The 19530-nt window shown below is 39.6% G+C and overlaps 2 protein-coding genes across 4 annotated transcripts; both read left to right on the top strand.

Annotated features, from left to right (window-relative positions):
• The first annotated feature begins 2741 nt into the window (after nt 1-2741).
• On the top strand, nt 2742-7226 carry commd3 (COMM domain containing 3). 2 transcript variants are annotated; one of them, XM_078280469.1, is made up of 8 exons: nt 2742-2917; nt 3794-3905; nt 5047-5110; nt 5209-5243; nt 5938-6022; nt 6101-6157; nt 6269-6322; nt 7005-7226. In XM_078280469.1, exons 1-8 carry the CDS (start codon nt 2779-2781, stop codon nt 7062-7064), a joined length of 606 nt encoding a protein of 201 aa, XP_078136595.1. In that variant the 5' UTR covers nt 2742-2778; the 3' UTR covers nt 7065-7226. The 2 variants fall into 2 exon arrangements, with proteins under 2 accessions (XP_078136595.1, XP_078136596.1); XM_078280470.1 differs by having other exon boundaries at nt 2744-2917; nt 5962-6022.
• A 545-nt stretch (nt 7227-7771) lies between these two features.
• Nucleotides 7772-18595, top strand: bmi1a (bmi1 polycomb ring finger oncogene 1a). 2 transcript variants are annotated; one of them, XM_078280468.1, is made up of 10 exons: nt 7772-7920; nt 12490-12624; nt 12901-12997; nt 13633-13688; nt 14379-14426; nt 14629-14737; nt 15556-15601; nt 15901-15999; nt 16209-16289; nt 17269-18595. In XM_078280468.1, the coding sequence occupies exons 2-10, from the start codon at nt 12513-12515 to the stop codon at nt 17626-17628; spliced, it is 1008 nt and encodes a 335-aa protein (XP_078136594.1). In that variant the 5' UTR covers nt 7772-7920; nt 12490-12512; the 3' UTR covers nt 17629-18595. The 2 variants fall into 2 exon arrangements, with proteins under 2 accessions (XP_078136594.1, XP_078136593.1); XM_078280467.1 differs by lacking the exon at nt 7772-7920 and adding an exon at nt 8728-8811.
• The last annotated feature ends 935 nt before the right edge of the window (nt 18596-19530 follow it).

Raw genomic sequence — 19530 nt, 5'->3', positions numbered from 1 at the left:
CAATTTACAGCTCAGTTGAATTCAACTTTATTTCCCTAGAACTCTGTTGGCTGTTGCAAAGGTCTTACAGTTTAGAAGTTAAAGGTTATTTAATTATTGCATTGAATTAAAAAATATCAGCACCGTTTTGACTCAGCCATATGACACATTGGACAGTTTTGATAGTTTTCATATTGACTTCAAGAGGTCACAGGTTAACCGATTTGGGCAAATCATGCATTGTTACAATTTAGACATTTTTAGAAGATTTTGGTGCAACTGTATCAGAATATAGCTATATGGGCTACTTATGAGGTAAAAACGAAGTGAATGTGGCTAACATGCAGTGGTAAACATGTGTTTCCTTGGAGTTGAAAAGTTACACTGCAAAAACAGAACTAGGAGGTTACTATACAAAGTGTTAATTTATATCAGTCAGTTATTCGATTTGAGGGTATAAGCGAGACTTTTATTTTGAAGGAATTATTAAGAAGCTGCACATGTAAATAGACTACAGAAGGCAACATATGACCAAGGATGTTGAGGCACCGGGTTTATATGTGAATAGGAGACAAACTCTGTTCCAAATCCTTTTTGACATCAGGTTTATGACGCAGGTTCACACAGAAAAAATATCTGATTATGTAATATGATGTAAGAGACAGAGGCATATCTTGGAGGAAAACCATAACAGCAGTCAGAGACTGAAGGCTAATCTATTTCACAACCCGATCTGGAGCCAAAATGGACTTTTGACAAAGAGCGGAGTCAGAGGTCAGTCCGATAGCTGCAGCGTGTGTGGCCGCGCGATAGATTTATTCCAGCTCGTTTCTAGATAATGAACGACAGACCGTCCACGATCTCACTTAGCAGAAATGACGTAGCCTAAAATTTAGAATTATGATTTTTAAAAACGGTGCGTGCAGCTGCTACAGGCAACATTTGAAAACAATAAATTGTTTTTCCTCCAAGAGTTTAAACCGTTAAGTGCTGCTGGTGGTCATAACAATGTTTAAGAACAGCGCAGAAGCTTATACGGATATTATCCGCACTGAAGAGTTATAATGTAAAAATGAAAGTAAATAATAAATTAAAGAAGCAAGTAATTCCCGAACATCTCGGGACTGACATGACCAAAAGGATTTATGGTTTTTTTTGACAGTGAAGAACACATCTACATGCAGCATAATCATATAGCCTTCAGTTAATCCAGTTGTGTTTTTATGCAAAAGGCCATTTCTTTGTTCTGTATGAAGTCAGTTGTCACGGGGTTCCAAGTAGACTGCATTACACACTGATTACACATATTTTCGTGACCTACTCTGCTCACTATTCACTCTTCCTGATGACTGGCTCAAGACTCTGGCAGGAAGTTCCCCACACGAAAAACAACAGCAGCATATGCAGATGATTAGAATAGAGAATCATATCAACATGATGACTGAGTTCAAATATAACAGGTTGGGTTAGGCACTGTGGTGGCCTATAACCCGTGAAAAGTGCCGCAAACCCGCATAGACAAAGTTTTGGAGATTAAACGGGTGTTTGCTGACCTTTACACAAGTCAGATGGTTGTAAAATAAAATAAAGGTTTAGGCTACATGTTGTGCATCCTTTCACAAAATCCACATCTCAACTGTCTTAAAAATCCTTTATCTCCACCAGTGTATCTCGATCTTTGACAAGGGAAATCAATAAGGCACATTAGGATTATGTTGGTTTCAACTCTTCAAGGTACTTAATGAAAAGAGTAGGCTAATTGAAAACAATGTAACATGATGATTGAATAAACGGTAACAGGTGTCATGTGGTATTTAACCTTTAGTAGCAAAACTGCATAATAGATATATAGATAGATAGATAAGATAGATAGATAGATTTTTATTGATCCCAAAAAAATGGGAAATTCCAGTGTTGCAGCAGCAAAATATCAGACACACAGCACACATACAGAGTATACATGAAATAATAGGATACAAGGCCTACATGAAATAATAATAGGATAGAATATAAGAACAAATAATTTAAAATATATACAAGTTGGAACTGTTAACTAGTATTGATAAAGCTGTAGATAAACCTATTGTGCAAGGTGCACTAAGTGCAGTTGTGATGTCTATGAGTCTTATCTAACACTCAGTCTTGTAATGTTCTTGAAATCAAACCGTAAAAGGCAAGTACTGTCTACACTTTACATAAGCAGACTGTACAGTGTGTATACAACATTCTGTCTCAATTAGCACTAGATTTATCGGTTTTTAATTTCATCCCTATCTCCTGTGTTGTGACTCAACAGGAGAAACCATTGAGGGATTTTCCTCAATGCACTATAAAGCTTATATTATCAGCCCTTTTCATAGGATGAAATTGTCCTTTTTAATAAAATCAAATTACAGACAGATGTGTGTAAACGAGGGTAACGTCTATTCATGCAACAGATGAAGATGATAGAAGTCCATTAGATCTCAGGTTTCCAGTGGGACCCCATTTGTGAATGCATATTTTTGTTTCAGTTTACAAACTGAAATAGCCTATCCCCAGTGCAGTTTATCTTTAGCCTCTTTGGTGCACTTGTAGAGCAACAAGGTGAAAATTGCAATATGAAAACCACCAATTCCCCACCAAAAAAAGAAAAAAATAATGCTCCCAAAACATCTACTTGTCGACCCCCAGTGATTTATTCTCCACATTTGCCAGCCAGCTCTGGGTGTAGGCTAATGCCTCAGCTCCTCAGCTCAGCCTCTGCTGCATCAGCTGATCAGTCACGTGCTCTGGTGTCGCGAGTCACCCTTTTGCAAAATGGAGTTGTCTGAGTCTGTGCAGAGAGGGCTGCGATCTCTAGCCGAGCCGTCCACCTTCGACCAGAGCAGCTACGGGGTGCTGGTGGACGTGTCCTTCCGGAGCCTGCTCGCCGCTAAAGCCGAGCCCGGAGTCCTCGGTGAGCTGCTGCCTCTCCTCGCCGCTGCTTTTGTCTCCGCCGCTGCTTCCGGTTTCACCCCGTGTGGATGTGTGGAGAAGCTGCCTCGATGTTTGCGGTTTTGACTGCGCCGCTGCGTGCTGCCAGTAGCTCCAACCCCCGAATTCCCCGTGTTTATATTAAGATCTTTAATGAGGCGGATTGGTTCAGCAGACAGCCGCGCATCAGCTGGGCTAAAGCGGTCTTAGCCTTTTCTGCTGCCTGCTTTACATTCAGCAGCAGTCACACAATCACACGGCACTCGGGATGCCTTTTGTCATTTAAACTGACATCAAGTCTACTCAGCGTATTAGAAAGACGGTTAGACTATTTCAATCACCATTAGTCAAAGCTGATAGGGGACACTGTTAGCTTAACCCGCTCATAGCAGATCTTTGGCTCGTGTTGTTAGATGTTAGATTGTTTGATTTAGGGTAGGCTAAATAGCATAGAAATTATGCAAAATGACCGCAGATTTGGCTGCCTCATGCATTAATGTTACATTTCCTCTGCCGTGGCTGCATCGGTTGTTTTCACACACCATGTGTTGTCCAACTTCTGCAGCATTCCGACTCTTTATAACGGCAGAGTTTGATAGAAAGTGAAATGTTCACCAAACAAACCAACAAAGGACCCCTGGCTGATGCAGCTGAGGGGCCCATTCACATGCAAATCGTCATTGATTTCCATTCTGCACGTCAATCTAGAAAGCACGAGTATGGATCGCAAATCTAGCCTAGCCTACATCATTTATACCAATCAAACGCGTCTGTTGCGTCCATATACAGAATAAAGGCTACGTGTTACTGGCTCCCTGCAGAGGTGCATCCTCATGCCGCCGTGTGTTTGTGCTTACAGATCAGCCCGAGCTGAAGCAGATCGACCAGATACTGCTGAAACAGGGTCACACTGCAGCGACCACCTTCATACTGGAGGCAGTCAAACACAACGCAGACAAGTCAGCGATAAGGTAGGCGACATCAGACAGAAGGTTTCCTGTGTAACACGCTGCTGTAACCCCCTACGTGCTAAAAATATAGGCTCATTAGTTGTCCGTATGTGGCTGTGAAAATGTTGCTCTTACGTCAGTGTGACAGGATATGTTACTCTTTCTTTAGTTTGTATATTCATATTGTTTGCACGTTTTTAACCACATCGCATGTACGGACACTATTGTGACTTACATGTCCCAAGAGAGCATGAGCTTATAATACATTTGATTAATTACATCTTTGAAATATTGTATTAGTCCTATAAAACTAGATGAAACTATAAAACGGCTATATTGTGCATTTAAAATATTGCAAATCAATGTGATTTACAGTAGGTCATAGTGTTGTTATTATTGAAAAGAGTTAATTAGCCATGCTGTTGTTGTGTTCGGCATGTTTGGCCATATGTGTCCCAGATGTGTAACTATGGGATGTCCTGCTAGTATACCAGCAGCAATGTTCCCACAGATAAACAAAGGTTAAAGTTAGTTAGTTTGCGGTGGAATTAGCATAATTAAGCAAATAGTCTGCAAGTTTTATGGAACAGCAAATGGCTGCAAATCAATAATAATAATAATAATAATGGCTTATTAAAATACAGTTTCTCTCACATGTCCATCTGCATTGGCTTAACAGTTAGCTTTTTAGTCAGAGAAGGGAGGGTGGTATTGTGATGATCAGAGTTAAGTGTTCAGGATATATAGAAGCTAAACACTCAAGTACTGTAGGTGTGCTTGTTTGTGATCATCCAACAAACAAGCACCAATATACAGCTAAAGAGTCATTTAGAACTTTAGGAATATATTTATTTTTTACTGCCTTGAAACCCTCAGCTTTTAGGTTGTCTTGCATTTCTCCACATTTAAAAACTGCATTTTAACTGTGATTACAAACACTGTTAACTTGGAAAATGGAGACATTAACGTTCATTAATTTTACATGGGAATAAAGTAGCACATATGTAGCGTATTTGTTCCTTTGTAATCTCTTCTTGGAAAATAGAAGAAAAAAAAATACATGGGTCACTATAAATGCCATGTGTAAAGTTATCCCAAAATATATTTAAAAAAAAAAAAAATGTTTGACACTTTAAAGTAAATAAAGTGTTTGTTCTTGCAGCTCCTGCCTTGAAGAACTTGCATTCAGTGCAGAGAGAATAGAAATATTCTATAGCACACACCAGGTGACAGTGCAAACATTATTGCAAAATTTCTTCTTCATGTATTCTTGTGTCTGTGGCTGACTTGTCCTTAACTCACTAATCCATGTTTTGTTTTACAGAAACATAAAAAAGAACTGGAGCGTCTGTTAGCCAGGTAAGCCTAAAATGCTTAGAGCTGTCAGTGGTGAAGCGATTTGTGGAGGTGTTGATGCTATTTTTAAATTGTTTTATCCAAACTGACCATGTCTCCAAGATGAAACTGGAACATGAGATTTTTTTTTAAAGGATATAAATTAAACATTGCAGAATTATAACTGAACGATTTTGCTTATTGATGGTTCATTGAACTAAAAGTCAGCGTTTTTCCAGTTTCTATTCGACTCCACATCACTAATGGTAAGTGTGACTTCAGATGTGGGGGGAAAAAACGCACGGATCAAAATAAGTGAATATACAGTTCAAATAATTTTCACGCACTCTTATAGAATTGGATTGGATTGGATTTACCGAAATTGAGGGACGAGCAAGTTGTTGCTTCAGCTCAGTGAGGAGCAGAGAGGGTCGACATGACGTGTGATTAATTGCTGTAAATGTAAATGCTGCTTTATGACGCGCCATAAACAAACAAACAAACTTTGTGAAAGAATCACATTGTCTGCAAACTGATTTCAAACAGTTGCAAACAAATTGTCAATTCATATAAAACACGGAAAGTATTTTAATCTAAAAAAAAATATGTGGTTAAATAGCATTTGTTAAATACGGAAATGCTTTAAAGGATCCGGCTAAACATGCTGCAGGAGATACATTTCTGCATTTCCTGCATAAAGTCTACTTATATGCAACAGTCTTGTCTGTCCCATCTCCTCTAGCATAGGAAGGTGTCCACCTCGGATTAACGACGCGTCATGGCGTCTACAATACCACGTGAAGGTACATAAAAACAAGCATATTTTGTCCTTTTTGTTGCACAATTTCTTGCGCCAAACTGAAATGCCGTTTCTCCGACAGAACGATCAGGTTGATAAGGTCAACGAGCCTTTCTACTTGATTTCATTGAACACTGAGGTAAGATTCTCTCTAACACATGATTATGCCTCCACTTTTCGTGTTTTTTCCTGGTTGTGTTTGGTACGTTTTTGTGCGTAAAACAACGGCCGTGTTTGTTCCTTTTGTTAGAATGAAGGATCCGAAGAAGATATTAACTTCACCTGCACAGTGGAGCAGCTACAGGTAGAGGAAGGGTTTTGTTCCTTGTTGCCTTTTAATTTAAGTGCTATTCGTTTTCCATTTTATTCTAGAGTTAGACCGTCTTGCAGTTGAGTCACTCGCTTTTACGCACCACATTCAGCCTCGCAATGAAGAAACTAACAAAATGCAAAGTCGACTCACTGAGCTGATTGCTGCAGGGCAGTTATCCTCTTCAGACAGGGGAAACTTCCGAAGAAAATATGTGTTAAGTTGTTAGACATAATAAACGAAAGGGCCTTTTCTGCACATGGTATACATTTTAATTGCTGCAGCCAAATATACAAAATATATTTATTTTTTTTAAACTACAGAACCTTAGAATGTATTGACGATGATTCATTAAGTTGGTCTAGTATAAAAAGAAGTTCCAGCGTGACCTCCTCTGTTTGATGCGTTCTGTTTATGTAATGTGAGAGCTGACCTGTATTTAAATCATGTGGGCTGCAATCATATTCACGATATGGTGAATTTAATTCGGACATAGTCTAATCAGTGTCAAGTCAGACTGGATCAAAAATGATCAATGCATACTAGGCTAATTATGTTTAATTGTTATTTATAATTAGTGTAATTCATACCGTAAATATACGTGTTTTAATTGATATTTAAGGTTATCTCCGCCGGACCCTCCTTTTGAAAATGATCAATGGCTGCTTGTTTTCAGGATTTGGTGGGAAAGCTCAAAGACGCTGCCAAGAGTGTGGAGAAAGCCAGTCAGATGTGATCCAGTCTCCTCGCCTTTTCTGCACCACAAAGCACTAAACTCCAGCGGCATTGCTCATCTCTTCAGAGCTTCTTTTGTACCTGAGATTGACAGACGTGTATGCATGTGAGACAATTATCATTCCAACGTGTGCGTTTCAATTAAAACATTTAAAAAATCAAATCTACCTCGTGCTTTGAATAATTTCACGGCTTGATGTGCTCACATTGATCCACATTGTCTTTAGAACATTTGGTGGGGGAATATGTTTTAATAATAAAAACAGTTGATGTTGTTTGTGTCAGATATGTGAAACGTGTAGGCTAGTTTAGTTAATAAAGTAGCTGTCTGTGTTTTGTGAACTCTGAATAGGATTTTTGTCATAGTTTCATGACAGCAGAGTATTTTGTTTCCTGCAGCATTTGTTGCAACAAGAGGATCAGCCCAACTTGGAGGACTCGGACTAACAGAGATCTGTTACCCTTTTTTGCCTACATTAAATGTCGGTCCCCTTTTAGACTTTACAAAGCTTTCTGCATCCACCTTACAGCTGAAAGTTCAGAGCTCCTCAGCTGAAGAACCACAGCGGCTCGGATTCCATAAACATCCGAGATGCCTTCGTTTTCTGCGGCGCTGGCTGAAGGATAAAGGCTCCAATTCATCAAGTGGAAGTTGCGGCGCATTTTTTTTTTTTAGATGTCAGGACATCCTGTGACAAAGGTTTGACACCAGAGTCATTTGTCATATGGACGTGTTTTAACCAAGTGCGTGGGTCTTTTAAAGCAACGATGAGCAGAGATGAATAAGGTAGCCTAGCTGCCTGGTGCTTTAACAGACTGAGTGGATTGAGGCATTTAGACGATCAAAACGACAAGATGTGAGTGTGTGTGCTGCAGTTATTTTTAACATCAGAGAGACGAGGGCACACCATCAGTAACCTACTTTTCAGACGCCACTAATCATAGTGCCATTTGAGCGAAAGTAGGATATCCTACATAGGCTGATAAGTGCATGGATTGCGCCTTTTCGAGACGAAACGTGTATCAAACTGTGTGAATGTGTAGCCTATTATGGGTTATTTTAAATCATGCGTCATAGCTACATTAGAAAGACTAGAATACACCGACAGTAATTTTTCTGCGCCTGCAAGCAGCTGTCCTTTCAGCTCAAGCAAAGCACAAACTGCTGAGTAGTTTATACGATTTGGTGGTTAAACACACTATTAAAATGTACATGTGTGTGTTTATTGTGTGTGTTATTTTATATCATACGTTGTAGATTGGGAGAAAAAGCACAGGCTACACCGACAGTAATTCCTAGGCATCCTTAAGCGAAGACACCACGTGACCAAATGCGGGGCGGGCGAACTACAAGCCATTTTGGGTAGGCTACGGTGTCAGTTTCCACGGAGCACACACACACACACACACACACACACACTGCTGCATTTTACTGGGGGTGAAGCGGATATTTTGGAGGCAAAGTTATCGGTGCCTAAGTGGGAGCCTTCCCGAGACGAAGCCGGAGGACTGGTCTCTCTCGAAGCCGCGGATCGGATACGCTCACAGCGCGCAAGCGGCGAGGAAAAGAGGAGTTTTATTTGCACATCTGAAATGCGCTCCGGTCCGCCGTGCGCTCACTGCCACTGACAGCGTCTGCAGCCTGCTTCAAGATGGCGGCTCGGCTCCTATTCATTTTCTGCTGATCGCCTCCCAACTTTCATTGTCTATTCGCCTCAAGACCCACCGATTCCCAGCCGAGCCTCCAGGTATGTCTTATCCGATATCGTCTCTAACTAACGGGGGCAGAAGGAGAGGTTTAGGGTCGGTGATTTTGTGTTTTTCGACGGACCGATCCAGCGGTGGATGTGGAGCTTTCAACGGTGGCTGCAGCGATCACCGACGTGGAGCTCTGTGTGTGTCTGCGCACCACTTTTTTTGTGCAAAACATGTTCCCCGCTCGGGCACGAACGCGAATTAAGATCCACGGACACCCAGTGTTGCATTATATACTAGTCAGTCATCTGTCTGTATAAGTTGATCACGCCTGGGCTTTGCATTGCATCGTTTGGATTTATGTAAAGTGGGAGATCTCAGGCGAACCAGGCTGGTTTGGCTCAGATGTTAACAGCAGCAAGTGCTCCAAACGGACCTTCTGTGTTCATCTTTCCATACAGCGCGTTTATTTTATAGAGTCGTGATGTTTGGGGTGTTGTGAACAGGGTGTTATGTTGCTTTTGGGTGTGTTTGTCTAAATGTTGGATTTATTAACTTAACTTGGATTGCTCCCATAACGTGACAAGAAGGCAAACCATTTCAACTGTGCATAAATGTTTCATGACGGCTGCTTGGTAAACACTGATCATCGTGTAACATGCACTGTGGCTCTTTAGGTCTTAGTGTATGGTCATCATAATTAAGAAGAATGGTAGGGTTGTGAGAAATTTAAAAACAAAAATAGGGGCGAGACGTCGGCCAGAATACAAAAAGCTGGTTGTGTCTCGCAAGCAGCCAAAGCACCGGTAGTTAGAAATTTATTTCATATAGCCTACGATATGCTATAGCCAGCATATACTGTTTGTTTGTTGACATATAAGCTCTGGTTTTGGTTTTCCATCCACATTTTCACCTTCTTACGGCTATACGCTGGCCCACTGTGTGGCTCTGAATCTGTGGCTACAGGACAGGCACACATGTCTTTTGCCTCTTGGGGGATAAAAAAAAAAAAAAAAACATTTTACTCATTATGCTGTTGGGAACCCTGTGTGTGCTTAATGGGTTAAATGTAGCCTATGTAGGCTATTTCCCCCTATTCGGGTTTGCTGGTTTACAGCCTCATAGGTCTGAATAGATGTTGTAATAGCCTAACAGACTGGATGGTTTACAGTGTGTGATGAGCAGAATTTAACACGCTAAACCAAAGTTGTTCTTGTTTGTATCGTCTTTTATACGTTTCAGTCATCAATTAGGAATCTTTGGTTATTTATTTCAAGATTTTCTGAATTGACTGACAGCTGTAATATGAGGTCTTGGTTTTTCCCCATTGCCGATTTTAATTGGGTTATTTCCAGCTGCTGTTGATTTAGGTGTAAGGGGAACCTTTACAAGAGGAACTGTTCTCGTTTGGGAATAAATGAGATTTGGGTCATTGCAAGAAGCGAGGGAAAATCTCCTCATTTGTTGTTGCTTTATTGAGAGAAATGAAGATTCAGTAGCGGTTCTGAATTAATTGATGATGTGTTATCAACACCGACTCCATAATTGAGCATGTCTGGCATATAACATAGTGGCTGCATCTTCTATGTACAGTCCGTGTTTCTGTAGCCTATCCATAATGAGAATCTTGAACAATGGCTTGATCTTTACTGTAGCGTTTGCAGCATTCGTTCCCACTATGAATAAGCTTCTTGACTTTTGGATGTGTGGAGTAATTGACTTGAAGTCTTATGAAGTGAGCATGCATCTCCCACAGGACAGAAGGAGAGCAGTTGTCCAAACACCGGGCAATCGATTAATGGCGCAATAGGCTCGCTGCATATATGTAGACATTGTCCATCATTATCCATGTGGACTCGCTGGAGTCGCTGTCCAAACTTGCCTGCAGTGGTGTGTTCAGAGACGGCCAAGAGAGGTCGGGTGGAGCATTGAACCCGGCTGGGACTCGGACTCGGGCACGGGTTCAGAGCTGTACAGGCTGGCTGTCATCCAGTGTTTAAACAGCGTCTCCTCCACATGTCCACTCTGTTACATTTAGACTTTTAATCATTGGTGTTTTTATTTCTTTAAATGAACGCAAAGAGCGCCCTGATATCATTAGCCTATTAATACACGCTTAGATTATTGTTTTCCAGTCTTCTAAGATACATCTGCCTCATGACTCCTAAATAGCCTTGGATGGATAAAATGGAACAGCGATGATACTTTGGCATTGGAGGACTTAATTCACCGTTTGAGCTTGTGGTTCCGGGTTTGTAAAGTGAAATGCCAATTGGCACAAAGTATAAGCAATGTTGACGTTTAATAATGAGGATGTATGTTCGGCTACTTTAGAATGATAATGGCGCAGAATTAATAAGTAGCCTATGATCCAGTGTGCGCTTCAACTTCAGCAGTCGCTGCTGTCTGGCCATGTTGGTGCTGCACGGTGCTGGTTATCGCGCACACGCCATGACAAACACGGCGCAAAGCGAACCAGAAGAAAGCTGAGATTTGTCTCTGAGTTGGACACAAATACTCCTCCATGTGGTCCACGAAGATTTGGGAAGCTCGTGTAAACGCGTCGGTTTTATTTGCCCCCTTTCGAAGGAAACCCCGCAGCCCGTTGAACCGATACGGGCTTTTTTTTCCTCCACAAAATGGCAGCCGTGCTGTCGGCAGCCTGGCAGTCCAGCCGCTGTCTGTGTGCGCGGAGGGACGGGGAGCCTCCGGTCCCTCCTCACTCCCGCTCTGCACACCGGCAGCTCGCCGTGCTGTTGTTTTGGTTAGACATCCTGCCTTGTTCTCAGACTGGCGACCCGCCATGTGGGCTAAAAAGCAAAAGGAGTTGCCATAGAAACGCTTAGGTTTCCCCATAGCCCGTGTGGCACACCTGACGCAGTGAATGTGTGTCTCCTATCAACCCCCTCTCACCCACATTCACCCCGGGGCGCCACAGACCCTGTAGGTTAGGCTACCTAATATTATTTTCCATCAACATTTCGGATAAACGTCTTGTTATAAAGTGGAGCGATCACAAACTAAATCGCTAAATTATCATTTTTTTATTGAGCGATGCATTATGAGATGCCGCTTTATTTTGAAGGGTAGCCCGATTCTTCCTTGGTCGGATTTGTGTAATAGCCTAATTGTTAGCCTATATGCTATATATTTCTGTCTCGACACTTGCTCTCTAATTTAAAACTACAATGTCAGCCAATTTAGGCATAATAAAGAGCCACAATATCCAACCCTTCAGATTTTGCAGAATATGCTACGTCCAAATCAGGACTCATGGAACCTAGAATAGTAGGCTATGTCCCATCGTGGCGCTTTTTTTTTTTTTTCTTTGGAGCGGAGAAACCCTTTTGATTAAATCTATCGTCCTGCACTGCACTGTTTGTTTGATGTCGCCATGTGCTAAAGCATGTTGATTTAAGATGAAGCGAAGGAGAGGATCGCGGGGCTCCATCGATCTCTCTGTGGAAGTGATTGATTTATGATTATTCACTGCGCCTCGGTCAGGTGACTCTGAGATGTCGCTGCCTATCAATCTGCCACCGAGCTCCCTACCCTATGGTTATTATTGGATTAGCATAAACGATGATGTTGCTTTAACACAGTCAAACAAACAACAAACAAAGCCTTTTCCAAATGGTCTGCCTCGCGTTGTAAAAGAAACCTGCAGCCCTCTGATGCCTCCTCGTCGGCCATGCATGCATTGTTTTGACATTTTTTCCTCCTCCACGCAGGATTGCTGTTCCTTTCTCTCAACATGCATCGGACGACCAGGATAAAGATTACTGAGCTCAACCCTCACCTCATGTGCGTCCTGTGCGGAGGATATTTCATAGACGCAACGACCATCATCGAATGTCTCCACTCATGTGAGCAAACTGATAAAACAATGGCTGTTCTTTGGTTGTAGAAGGGTAATGGTAGCATGGAGTTGTGCACGTTAATGACTGAGAATATGTTGCAGCAAGTTATATGCTACAGGGATCTTTCTTGCATGTTTCCTTGCACACACTTTGCTTTAAACTGTTAATGCTGCAACGAGATTTCTCCTGAGTCCAGATTGAGCTTTACCAGTGTAGATTCAGGATACCCTTTCATCTGATATTGACACTTTTTTTTTCTTCTTTTTTTTTTATGGTTTGCAGTTTGCAAGATGTGCATTGTGCGCTACCTGGAAACCAGCAAATACTGTCCCATCTGTGATGTACAAGTGCATAAAACCAAGCCTCTGCTCAACATTAGGTGAGAACTGTGTTGTTGAATTTCACGCATATTTTTCAGCTTCCTTTCCTCATTTTTAGATATAGATTGTATTTATTTTTTAAGCAAAGAAATCTTTCCTTAGTTTTGTGCGGTAAACAAGCCATCTTTTGGTGCCCCACCATTGATTGAATTGATGTACTTTCATATACTTTTTTTTATATTATATAAAGATTTTGTTTTCATGTGTTGGGAATGTTAGGCAGCTACAACAATAGTTTGAACATTCATTGTTTCCTCTTTTCTTGCCCTTTGTGGTTTCCCCCGTTGTTTCCACACTGAACAGCTGGATATGCCAGTGATTGGTTCAAAATATTCAGACACAAGGAACACTTGTATAACATATGTGAGATTTTTCACAGCCAGTTATGAACGTCTATTGAATATCTGTGTTGCATGCAGGCTGTGTATGTGCTGTAATGCAAGAAACGAGTATTTATGAATGTATATGTTAAACAAAAACTTACTTTGCTGTGGTGAGCTGTTACTTTTTCATAAGCTTAATTGAATAGGAGCGATTCAACCATCTGCATCATTTCTTTCTAATTTTAACTGCAAATGTTAAGAATTCAAGTGTCTCAGTGGCTTGACTGAAGTTCCTCTTCCTCTATCTATAGGTCTGACAAAACTCTACAGGACATTGTGTACAAACTGGTCCCTGGGCTCTTCAAAAGTAAGAGCGCGACAGTCGAAACCATGTCTGTATCTAACATTTGTTCACTTTTCATTCTGACTCTGCATCAGTTCACTATAGCTTTCTATTGATCAGTCCTTTCATTTATAGTCAGCCACCAGTGTTAGGACACCACATCAACTGGATTGCCACTCCTGCAAATAAAACGTGAATGAAATAAGAATGTATACAGTTCTAATCAATTAACCCTGCCTCAAAAAAGTTAAACATATTTATATTTAGATATGTTTAGATTTTCTATGTTTTTCGATACATTCATAATCTGTTATTAACACAGTGCTGTGGTTGCTGAGCTGAGATCATATCTACAGTACTGTTGTTGTCACATCTGGTTGTTTTTGGTACTTTGTAAAGTGCTGCTTTTGTTTCGTTTTTATTCTGTACATGCTGTTGATCACAACTCTCAAAATAGGTCAGACAAAACATTGTCTCATATGTTTCACTCCTATAAGTATATATTACGATGATAAAATGGATGTGGAAAGTTATACAGGTTTTGAGACACAGGATATGTTTGCTGTATGGAAATAACCCATAATGTAATGTTGCCAAATGTTGATAATTGTTACATCCACTATTCCGATGTCATTTATCCTGTTTTATTATTTAAGAACTATAGTTATATTTCTGTGAAAACTGAACATTGCTTGTCTTCCTGAATGTCCTCAGATGAAATGAAGAGGAGGAGAGACTTTTATGCGGAGCACCCCGTAGATGGTGAGTTAGAAAGCATGTATATACATTTTATTATTTAATTTTCCGTTAGTCACCACAGTGAAGAGAGAACCACATTTCTTGAAGTTTTGGATGAAATAAAATACTTAATTTTCTCTCTCTAGTCGTTTCATTGCACTTCAATGTTCCAATTTTTCCCGTTCATTTTTGGGGTATTTATCCTTGTGGGTTTTTTTTTCTACAGCATCTAATGGATCAAATGAGGATCGTGGAGAGGTGGCAGACGAGGACAAAAGAATTATCACAGATGATGAGATCATCAGCCTCTCTATTGAGTTCTTTGATCACAGCAGGTAGGCTTTGTTGTTTGGGTTTGTTCCAATAATTATTGACGCTACAGTTTATATGTAGTTCTTGACAGAGTAACGTAATATTTAATTCAGTGGCAAGAAATGTCATGATTATAATGTCATAATATATATTTAAGAAAACATTTAAGCAATTGTCATATGTTTGAACAGATCCTGCTTGGAATAAAGATGTATTGTCTAAGATAAGATTCTGCATTATAAAAGTGTTAAAGTGTTCCTGGACCATCATTAACTCTCCTGCATCAGAAAGCATAGAGTCCTTTTATCCTCCAAGCTTAGTTTTCCTACCGTCCAGCAAAATCTCCAGGGCAGAACACTGCCAAATGAGAAGAAATTGGCCTTTTTCTAATAATGGTTTCTGGATATCACTTATGTAGGCTCATTTTTTTAAGGAAGTGACTGATAAATATGTAACGGATTGTCCCTCACTGTATAAGGCTTAATGAAATTAGTATTTTTCATTTCATTTTATGTTTTGCAATTTATAAACTTTTTTTTAACATTTTAAGGGCAGTTGTCATGGGTAGCATAAGTACTGCATGTGTCAAAAATAGCTTCAAGAAGGAAAAAATTGTCTGTAGGAGGAATAAAAAGAGTATAAGCAATAAAGTGTACTCTTCATTTAAGTGGTAGATCATCTGATGTCCACAAAATATATATTTTTGATTGTTATATATCATGTTATTTATTGGTAATAATCAAATTGTGTTATTGCATGTAGGTATGATGTTGGCACATGAAAAAATGAATATCACAGAGCTATTTACACAGAATATTTTCTCTCTTTTTATTCCGTTCAGACTGGGAGGTGCAGTGGAGGACAAGCAGTCTAAAGATCAGAATATGGCAAGTTGATTTTGGCCACATTCTCTTCTCAAAATAAGAATGAATCATACTGCAGACTTATTTTTAAGAAAGCAACTAATGAATATTTAATTTTTCACCTCTGTTGTGAAATCTGACATATTTTAATCAAACATTGTTTCCCTTTTGAGAAAGGGCTACATTGTTTTTGTAAAGCAAATTCTTTTCCTGCTTTTAAGGTGGACCAGTCTGATATAGACGCTAAGTCACTTTATATCAATTACACCTCTATACAAATATAAAGTCATATGTATAATTTCGGAATACTACATAATCTGCAGGTGGCTAACAAGAGGTACCTGCAGTGTCCAGCAGCCATGACAGTCATGCATCTGAGGAAGTTTCTGCGCAGCAAAATGGACATCCCAAATGCGTACCAGGTCTTACATGATTTACTAATTATTTATTTATTTATTAATCCAATGTTTGACTATTATAAACTGGACATTTAAACTACTTGAATATGTCTCAGTCCAAGGGAATTGTGATACTATGATTTGTATTTCAAAATCTTATTTAAAAGCAAAATAGTTACTGTTTAAATTAAAGTATTCTCTCTCTCTCTCTCTCTCTCTCTCTCTCTCTAAAGGTTGAAGTCATGTATGAAGATGAACCTCTGAAAGATTACTACACGTTAATGGATATAGCATATATCTACACTTGGAGAAGGGTAAGATAGATGCTTTATATATCATCTTATGATATTATCTTTTTTTTGTTACAAAATAGACTTTATTTTAGTTGGTTCCGCCACATTTCTAAGTAACTAACAGGTTGTAAATCAAATGTTCTTATGTAGCTTATTTTTGTTCTTATTTTATGTATGATATTGAATTGATAATTTTAAGTCACATTGTCAAATAAATGTAGCTATTATCATGTCTTATCAGCTGGAGCATACCTTTACTAAACACCATGAGATTATTGTTTTAAATAAATGCAGGCTTTAATTACAGCTAAATAATGCTGATCTTGAAATGAGTGTATTTAGATTTTATTTTACTTAGACTGAATTAAAGATAACACATTTTGTTTTTAGTTGCATCAAATATAGCAAAGGTTTACAGCACAGAAAAAAAAGTATATTTGTTAAATGGGGTTCCACCCCTTTGGTGGTGGAGCAGATACTAATGTGGCCAATTTAGAAATATTTTTAAAAGATAAAATACAGACTGACAGGGGGCTGTTGGATGGGGAGGGGTCCAGCTCAGACAATTTTTATATAAATTTCAAAAATTCAATTTGTTTTATTGTGGCTTGTAGGCTCACATGGAGGCTAGACTATTCCTAGAGGAATGGAAAAATACTACTGACACGAAAATGTTGATTGTTGCTACTAAGACAAGGGAGAAGTTCTCTGTCCTTTAGACTATATTTTGGACGTTTAAAAGTGCTTGGTTACTTTATGCTATTTGAATTTGGAATAGGCTAATTCCCAAGTTTTTATACTTGGTCATGGATGCAGCTGTTGGTAGACTACAATGAATCGAATGCATCACCATCGGCGTTATATTGTTGAATTAGGTGAACATTAGTTTTGAGTTAATTTTGTTGTATTACGGCTGAGTTTTTTTATTGATTTCATGCATTTGGTTTTAATTCAACTGTTCTAATATTTTATTATCACTTTATTCAACCCTTCCTCGCAGAACGGCCCTTTGCCGCTTAAGTACAGAGTCCGACCTAACTGTAAGAAGATGAAGGTGAGCCACGCGCAGCAGGAAGGCCAGAACAGCGCGAGCAGATCCGGTCCCGAGAGCGATTCTGCCAGCGACAAAGCCGGAAGTCCCGCCGGGGCTCCGTCCACGTCCTCGTCGCTGCCGAGCCCCGGCACGCCTGCGCAGTCCCCGCACCCACAGCTCCCTCACGGCCCCATTAACGTCAACGGGACACCGACCGCCGCCCCTCCGACCCCCAGCCGGCCCTTCACTCAGTTCGGCAGTGGTAGCAGCGGCGGCAACAAGCCCCGGAAGGTTTCTCTGAACGGCTCTTCGACCTCCTCCGGATGACGCGGGGCTCCGAACCGGACCAGCCAACGCCAGACACCCGCTCAGCTAATAGGCCTACTGTTTTCATGCCAACGTAGTTCCATTGTGTAGACAATGTTATCTCTCTTTCTCTCTCCATTTGTTGTTCTAAATATTATGGCATAATGTAAGTTTAAACGTAGTGGAATCAGAGACATTTCAAAATAAAAGGAATGAGGAAGTTGGGTGGCATGGGACGTTTTTATAATATGAAAGCAGATTTTGATGTTGACAAAAAAAAGAAAGTTGGAAAGGAGAAGGACACGCATTTAGCCTATCCCATTTTAAAGCTACATCTTTATTTTACAGAAGTGACTGAAGATATACTTTTATATTTTCTTTTCAATTTTCTAAACGTGTGTATCATGATTATTTCATGTGTGTAACTTGGGATCTTTTGAAACTGTCAGTTTAAACATGCATGCTCATGATAAGACTTTTTCTTTATTGAAAGAGGATTCTGCGTGTTTGCCAAGTCTCATTTTGACGGGTTTTTGGAAGTGTTTCAGGCAATGATCTTGTTCCAACATAAGGAACACGAGTTTGCATGGCGCTGTTGGCTTCATGGAAAACATGGCTCTGGGGGGGAAAAAATTGCCTTTTACTGGAAAAAATAAACAAACAAACAACTGTTTCTTGTAGCTGCAGTGGAATCGGATTGCTTATCCTCCACGATCTTTAACACGTTATAAGCAGTTTTAGAGAATCAACGTGTAAATAGAAACAAAATGCATATTTAATCAGCGATGATGTTATTACTCTTATTCCCCTTTTGTTCTGAGGGGATGACTTGGGCTCCTGTTCAGCTCCATTTCATGCTCAATGACAGATGTTTTGATGTCTCCCGTGTTTTCCGTATTTTGTATCGCTCGATTGTATGGACAACTTATTGTATTGTTACTGTTGCACAGTATAAAACATCTAAATAAAACATTTTACACTTAAAGAAGTCAGTTCGAGTTTCTTTTTGTGATGGAAGATCATCAGTCAGTGTTTTGCATTAACAACCAAATAAAGGAATAATTCAAATGGACAGACGGTGCACAGCGCCAGATGTCTGTGTGAATCAGCTGTGATGTAGATAACTGTGTTAAGGAGGCCAGCTCTGAGCAGTCAGGAGGAGGAGGTCTGGCCCGTGATCCAATCATCTTTCTGAATAGATAGAATACATTCAATGAAGATAGAAGCCTTTTGATTTGTGTTTTGTATTGATGATTTATCACATGAGTGATTGCATTTACTGCTCTGAAACGAAGCGGGTTTAATGGGAAATTAACTAAGGACTTTGTCTAATTTTTCCACGAGGCAACAATGTATTATTTTATATTCAAGGATTACATTTCAGTGTGATTTACATTCTCAAGTAACGATGTGTAACGCTTTTTGACACATTTTAAGATTGTCTTGGACACTAAAAGGCTACTTGACTAAATTAGCTAAATACATTTTTATTTTTCAAAATTGTTTTCCCCCAAATTGAATTAATTATACAATATATATAGAAATCCTTTTAGAAATTGTATGCCTACCATCGTGATGTTTAAACCACTCAAAAATATAGACTAGGCTATATTAATAAGCTTTCCAATCAAACTTAAATATAAATGGCCTATATAAAATGTAACCTGGATAAGTAGCCTCTATAAGGCGGGCACCAGGGTTTAAGAATAAATCAAACTGCAGTGAAAGAAGGAACCAAAAGCTATCAGATAGCCTTTTTTTTTATTATTTTTTTTTTTACATTTTATTAAAGCATCATAAAACGAAAATATTGCTTTAATGTACAGAATGATCTGTCTTTTGGGGCACAACTGGGTGATAATGTGATAATTATCCCTCCGCTAAAAACAGGGGCTTGACCTCGAACGGAATCGACAACACTCC

This window comes from Sander vitreus, chromosome 22 (genome assembly GCF_031162955.1).
Source record: "Sander vitreus isolate 19-12246 chromosome 22, sanVit1, whole genome shotgun sequence".
NCBI lineage: Eukaryota > Metazoa > Chordata > Actinopteri > Perciformes > Percidae > Sander > Sander vitreus.
This window is presented reverse-complemented; position numbering and strand designations above follow the sequence as displayed.